Genomic DNA, 7,435 nt, shown 5'->3' on the forward strand with positions numbered 1-7,435 from the left:
GAAGGGACCTTATAGGTTATTGGATACAATACTGCCCTCCACCCCCAGTGAAAATGAGGTGCTTCAGACACTGAAAGGTTGAGTGATTTGCCCAGGGCAACACAACTTGTGCCTGAGATGAAATTTAAAGCCCCTTCATACACAAGGTAAGTAAGGTCCTCCTTACTCACTTGATCCATTGCTCTTCACCCTAAGAAATTTAATGAAACTGGGGCTGTTTCTTTAGTCTGTAACAGGATAGGTGGGCTTGAAAAGTAGATGGCCTCTCTAACCTTGATGGTGGTGGAAAAATGTTATACTGAGCACATCAGTAGACACTGTCTTCTGAGTCACATTCGCTGCATTGGCAACAAAACGACAGAAAAAAGTGATTTACTAGGTGTCCCCCTCCTCCCCCCCAAAACCCCCAACCTCCAAACCCAAAAAACAAAAACCATGGAGGAGGAGAGATGGAAATTTACTCTTATTTATGTAACAAAATACCTTTGGTAGGGAGGCTTCTTAGTTATTAAAAAATAGTGCAATGAAGTGAGCTCTGAATGCAAATCCCAATAAAGGAAAATCCAGAAGAAACAAATAGAGCAGAGACTGCCTTGGCAAAAGAAAGTATTAAAAATTATGTGATGGAAAGGAAAGAACAAAGGAGGATTGTTGGGGAATGATTGAAAATAAACGAGAATTTCAAAATGACTCGATAGGAAGACAGTATAAGGTCGGGAAAATGAGAGGCACAGACTTCTTTAGACAAGATGGAGATGAGAGAGTGGGGAGGGGTTGTCTGAGGAGTGGGAGTTTGTAGGACAATGAGAGAAACAGCAAGCACAAAAATAAAGAACCTAGGAGGTTTTCAGATTCCTGAACATCCCTGAGGTACTGGAATGATTTGCAGGATGGTATAGTGATGTCCTTCAAGTCAGAAAGACTTGGATTCAAATTCTGGCTCAGAAGCTTAGAAGCTGTGTGATCCTGGGCAAGACACCATCTCTCTGTGTCCTCATCTCTCTCAGCTCCTCCTCTGTAAAGTGATGAGGTTAAATGACGAGGTGGTTTCTAAGGTCCCTTCAAACTCTAGATTTATGACTTCTGGATTTTATAATTCTGTGATCAGAAATATGTGGGTAAATTTCATCTTTGACTTGACAGAAGAGATATACCATGTATTTTATGTCTTGCTTTATTATGGCAAAACTTGTTCAGTAGGAACGGGAAAATAGCTAGCAATCAATTAAGATTTATTAAACACCCAAGGGGCACCTAGGTGGTGCATTGTCTAGAGTCAGGAAGATCTGAGTTCAAATCCAGTCTCAGACACTTACTAGCTGTGTGACCCTGGGCAAGTCACTTAACCCTGTTTGCCTCAGTTTCCTCATTTGCCAAATGAGCTGGAAAAGGAAATGGCAAACCACTCTAGTATCTTTGGCATGAAAACTCCAAATGAGGTCATGAAGAGTCAGACACAACTAACTGACTAAACAGTAACAAACACCCACTATGTGCCAGGCAACCTGCTAAGTGCTAGAGACACAAAGAAAAGCAAAACAGAGTTCCTGCCCTCAATTCCACGGGGGAGACAAATCATGAACAACTATCTACATACAAGATATAGCCAGGATAAATTGGGAATAATCAACAATAGATAGTCAAGAGGCATTGGGAAAGGCTTCCTGTAGAACATGGGATTTTCTCTGGGAATAGAAGGAAGTCAAGGGAGGCAGAAGGCAGAAATGAGGAGAAAGAACATTCCAGGCTTGGGGGACAGCCATTGAAATCGTGTGGATCTGAGAGTTGGAACATCTTATCTTTGGAACAGCAAGGAGAGCAGTAGATCCAAGCAGTATGTGTATGTATGTGTGTGTGTGTGTGTGGTGTAAGGGGAGCTAGGTTTAAGAAGGGCTTTTGAATGCCACATAGAGGATTTTGTACTTGATCTTGGAGGAAATAGGGAAACCCTGGTTTATTTACTGGGAGGGTGACGTGATCACTTTGACGCCTGAATGGAGGATGGACTGAAGTGGGGAGAGACTTGAGGCAGGCAGACCCACCAGCAGGCTATTGCAATAATCCAGGCATGAAGTGAGGGCTTATAAAGGAGTGTGGCAGAGTCAAAGGAGAGGTATATTCAAGACATGATGCAAAGGTGAAATTGACAAACTTTGGCAACAGATTGGAAATGGGAGATGGAAAGATAGTGATGAGTCAAGATTGACATCTAGGTTGCAGGCCTGGGTGACTGGGAGAACAGTGGTACCTTTGACAGTAATGAAGAAGTTTGAAAGAGGGGAGAGTTTAGGGGAAAAGGTGAGTTCATTTTTGCATATGTTAAATTTAAGATTTCTAAGGGACATCCATTTGGAGATGTCTAATAGGCAGCTGGAGATGCAAGACTAGAAAGCAGCAGAGAAGTGAGGGCTTGAGAGTCATCAGCATAGGGATGATCATCGAATCCTTTGCAGCTGATGAGATCAACAAGTGATATAGTATCGATGGAGGAGAGAATACAGCTCAACAAAGAAACCTATGGGACAGCCACAGTTATAGAGCATGACTTGGATGAAGGTCTATCAAAGGAGACTGAGAAGGAGTGATCAGATACATAGGAGGAGAACCAAGAGAGAACTTAGAAGACAGCATCAAGGAGAAGAAGGTGATTAAAAAGTGTCAAAGATTGTAGAGGGGTCAAGAAAGATGGGGATTGAGAAAAGACCATTAGATTTGGCAATTAAAAGGTCATTGGTAGCTCTGGAGAGAGCAGAATCATGTAAATGATGAAACTGGAAGCCAGATTGTAGAATTAAGAGACAATGAAAGGAGAAATGGAGGCACCTTTTGGCGGTTTCTCAAGGAGTTTAGCCACAAAAGCAGAAGAGATATAGGATGGTAATTATTGGGAATGGAAGGGTCAAGTGAGGGGTTTTTGAAGTTGGGGAAGACATAAACATGTTTGTTGGCAGTGGGGAACCAGCCAATAGAAAGGGAGAAAGTAAAGATAAGTGAGTGAGGATGATAGATAGGGCGATCTGCTGGAGGAGATGGGATGGAATGGGATCACATGTGCATACAGAGGGATTTGCCTTGGAAATGAGAAGAGACACCTCTTCGTTTAAGATGGAGGTGAAGGCAGAAGACATTTGAGTGATATGAGATGGGGAGGGGAGGAGAAGAGGGAGCTCTCTGAGAACGGCTTCAATTGTTTTCAAGAAAATGTGAGACAAGGTTCTCAGTTGAGAGGCTGGGGGGAGAGGGATCCTTTTCATTCATATCAAGTTTTTTATATTTTTCTTTTCCTTTTCAGGCCATTATTTGTCCCTGTTGGGTTTAGCTTGTGATTTTATTTAACTTAGAACTTTATTGTGTGCCATTTTGTTTTCTTTCCCCAATAAGAATGTAAGCGCTTTGAGGAAACTGTATTTTATACTTCTCCTGTATCCCTCACAGTATCTAGTAAATAAACTAAAATAATTCTCAAATGATTAAATGAATGAATTAATAAATAAAAAAGCATTTATTAAGTACCTATTTTGTGCTAGTTGTTGTGCTAGGTACTGGCAAAGACAAGTGAAATAGTTTCTGTCCTTAAGGAGGGGGAGGCAACATGTACATAAGTATAAATAAGATAAGTATAAATAAGAGGCAACATGTACATGCATAAGTAATAATTAGATAAATACAAAATACATTCTTGTGATTGAATAAATACCACCTTCTTTCTATTGCCGGGTCAATAGGCTTTTGTCTCAAATAGGCAGCATGTACAAAACTGGCATTTTATTCACCCTCATTTGTCTTTTCAGAATGAAGTATTAATTAAGGGGTTGAACTAATCTTGGATCCAGAAAATATCCAATCGAATTCCATGCTGGAGTTTAAAATGGTGGTTTTCAAAATTATTTGGCTCCAAAATTTGTTCTGTTCCTACCCATACTTTGCAATGTTGTGCCTCTCCTTTTTCTAGTTATTGTCTACCTGATGCCTCAAGGTTTTCTTCTGATTTTATGATCTTCCTTTGGTTCAGTCAACAATAATAGCTAACATCTGTATATTGCTTTAATATTTTCCAAATGCTTTATGGCTATTATCTCATTTGATATGACAACCCTGACAGGGAGGTTCTGTAATTATCCCCATTTTACAGATGGGGAACCTGAGGTAGACAGAGGGTAAGTAACAATTAAGATCATATGGTTAGTAGGTGTCCAAGGCTGGACTTGGGCTCAGGTTTTCCTGAGTCCAAGTCCAGCCCTCTGCTCACTGCACCATCTATCTCCCTCAGCTCAGTGAGCATAAGTGCCTAACTGTTAACAAAAGCCCTCAGAGTTCCTCATGGACACAGATTCCTCAAGAAAACAAATACAGAAGGAATAGAAGAGAGGGTGGAATTTAGTTCTTTACCCAGTCTGCTTTCTATTTGTCTTTGAGACTCAGGCATGAGGACCAAAGTTCTTTATGGCTGGTTTATTGCCTTCCAAACCCAAAGACCCATATCTTCTCTTGGATGGTCTCAGCGCCTCTGTGTTAGCGCCTCACTCGTATTTCTGGCTGAGTTAGGAAACAGCTTTGAGAGCATCAGACCTCTTAACCCTTTCTGACCAGCTCTCTCATAGGTAGATCCTGAAGGAGACAAATTCCCAAAATGAATCATTGGGAGGAGATGATTTCAGGTTCTGGCTCTCTTGGTCTCAGATGGCAAAAGAGATTATTTTCATGAATAAAACTGTGAAGAAACTAAAAGCCACAAACCCCAAGCTCCTTCTCTCATGCTTTCAGGGACTGCACCTCTGGCTTTGGAGACCCACTCTCACCTGCCCCACAGTCATGGGCTGAAGCCCAGGGTCTCAGTCACCTGTTTGCCTCAAGTCTCCACCCAAAATCTATAAATAGCCTCTGTTGATTTGAAAGATCCAAGGGGGTTGGGCTGCCATTCTCTTTTGACTTTCTCTTTTCAGTTCAATTCTGTTTTGTGCTCCACACAGACTTGAAAAAGTTTTCTTTTAAAGGTCCTGAAAATCTAACTTTGGCTTTTGTGGATGAGAGGTACTTTTTAAATGCATCACTGATATTGGAGAGTAGAAAAAAGAGATGCATAATTACATAAACCTTCCTAAGAATGGGGTGTTCTCTTTTTCAAATTTTGTATTTTATTTTCAGTTTCAAATTCTTCCTCTCTCACTCCTCTGTGCTTGGGAGAAGGAAAGAAAAACAAAGCCCATTGTAAATATATACAGCCATGCAAAGCAAATTTCTGCATTAGCCATGTCCAAAAAAAGAAAGAACAAAAGAAGGAAAAGGGTATCTATCTATCTATCTATCTATCTATCTATCTATCTATCTATCCATCCACATACACATATACGCATATGTGTATATATACACACATATTTATATATGCTTATGTTTTTCATCTGCACTCTGAGTCTATTACTTTTCTATCTGGAGGTGGAGAGTGGAGACTATGTTTGATCATGAGTCCTTTGTAACTGGTGGGTCGTTGTGTTGATTAGAATTACTAAATCTTTCACAGTTGATAATCTCTACAATATTGTTGTTATTATATAAATTGTTCTTCTGGTTCTGTTCACTTAACTTTTTATCAGTTCATAAAAGTCTTCCCAGGTTTTTCTGAAACCATTCCCTTCATCATTTCTTATAGCACAATAGTAACTTGTTCAGCCATTCTCTAATTGATAGGCTCCTTCTCAGTTTCCAGTTCTTTACCACCACAAAAAAGAGGTGCTATAGATATTTTTGTACATATTCCTCTTTCTCTGATCTCTTTGGGAGTATAGACTTAGTGGCACTATCCTTGGGTCAAAGGATATGCACATTTTAATAGTTTTTCGGGTATAATTCCAAATCGTTTTCCAGAATGGTTGGATCAGTCCACAACACTGCCAACAGTGCATTAAAGAACACAGTTTCCTATAGCCCTTCCAGCCTTTATCATTTTCCTTTTTTTTTTTGTTAACTTAGCCAATCATACTTGTGTGAGGTTGTACCTTAGAGCTGTTTTAATCTGCATTTCTCTATTAATGACTTAGAGCATTTTTTTTCCATATAGCTATTGATAATTTGGATTTCTTCCTCTGAAAACTGCCTTTTCATAGCCTTTGACCATTTATAAATTGGGGAATGGTTCTTATGTTTATAAATTTGACTCCATTCTCTCTATATATTGGAAATAAAACCATTAGCAGAGGAATTTGTTGCAAACTTTTTTTTTCCAATTTCCTACTTCTCTGTGTTCTCTAATTAGCTTAAGATATCACCCTTTATATCTAAATCATGGAGTTTGTTTTGGAACTTATCTTGGTATAAAATGGGAGATATTGGTTTACACCAACCTTCTGCCAGTCTGTTTTCCTGTTTTCCTCATAGTTTTTGTTAAATAGTGGGTTCTTTTCCCCATAGCTGGGATATTTGGATTTATTAAATTTGGATTTATTAAACACTAGGTTAATGCGCTGATTTGCTTCTGTATATTGTGTGCCTCATCATTGATCGACTTCTCTAGTTTTTATCCAGTACCAAACTGTTTTTTGACAATTATAGCTTTGTATTATAGTTTTTTTTTTCCAGTTGCCGTAGAGGATAGACTTTATTGGACTCACACCAGCAGCCCGTGCTTCTTCAGCACCTTTGTGTATTTGTGGATTTTGCCTTCCACGTTCTTCTCAGCTTGCTTTCGTAGTTTCGTAAGCTTCTTTTTCTTTCTATAATGGATCTTGGCTTTCTCCTTCCTCTTCTCTTCCAATGTAGCAGTCACTGCCTGATACTTCCAGCCAACCTCATGGGCCAGGCGCCCCAGATAAGCAAACTTTCTCGTTGGCTTCAGTCTGACGACTTTGAGAGCAACTGGGACAACCATGCGTTTTCGCTTGTCGTATGGTGGGGGAATGCCATCAAACACCTTAAGGCGTTCCAAAGCAGCCTGACCTCGCTTGGTCTTGTGGGGAAGCATCCCTCTCACAGTCCTCCAGAAAATTCGGCTGGGGGCTCTGAAGTGATAAGGGCCTCTTGAAGGGTTTGTGTTCATTCGCTTTCGGAGGAAGGCCAGGTATTTCAGCTTGTTCCTGTAGAAGTTTCCCGAGATGTTGATGCCTTCGCAGCGAACCACGACCACCTTCCTCCCCAAAAGGACTTGCTTGGCCACGATGGCCGCCATAGCGGCCAAGAAGATGGCCCCGCCCGTCGATCACTAGGACCTGCCCGTCCGCCATTGCCGACGCTGCCCGGGAAAAAAAAGGTATTATAGTTTGAGATCAGGTACTGTTAGGCCCCTTTCCTTCCCGTTTAAAAAAATGATTTCCTTATTATTCTTAACCATTTGTTCCTCCAAATGAATTTTGTTATTTTTTCTAGTTCTAAAAATTAATCCTTTGGTAGTTTGTATGGCAAAAAATAAGTAAATTAATTTAGGTAATATTGTTATTTTACTATG

At 40.2% G+C, this 7,435-nt stretch overlaps 1 protein-coding gene across 1 annotated transcript; it reads right to left on the reverse strand.

Moving 5' to 3' along the window:
- Positions 1-6,559: 6,559 nt before the first annotated feature.
- Positions 6,560-7,234, reverse strand: LOC118838276 (60S ribosomal protein L13a-like). Its single transcript, XM_036745528.1, is given in 2 exon segments — positions 6,560-7,159; positions 7,161-7,234. Coding segments are annotated over 2 exon segments (612 nt in total). The 5' UTR covers positions 7,215-7,234; the 3' UTR covers positions 6,560-6,601.
- Positions 7,235-7,435: the final 201 nt, after the last annotated feature.

Source organism: Trichosurus vulpecula, chromosome 2, assembly GCF_011100635.1.
Source record: "Trichosurus vulpecula isolate mTriVul1 chromosome 2, mTriVul1.pri, whole genome shotgun sequence".
Classification (NCBI taxonomy): Eukaryota; Metazoa; Chordata; class Mammalia; order Diprotodontia; family Phalangeridae; genus Trichosurus; species Trichosurus vulpecula.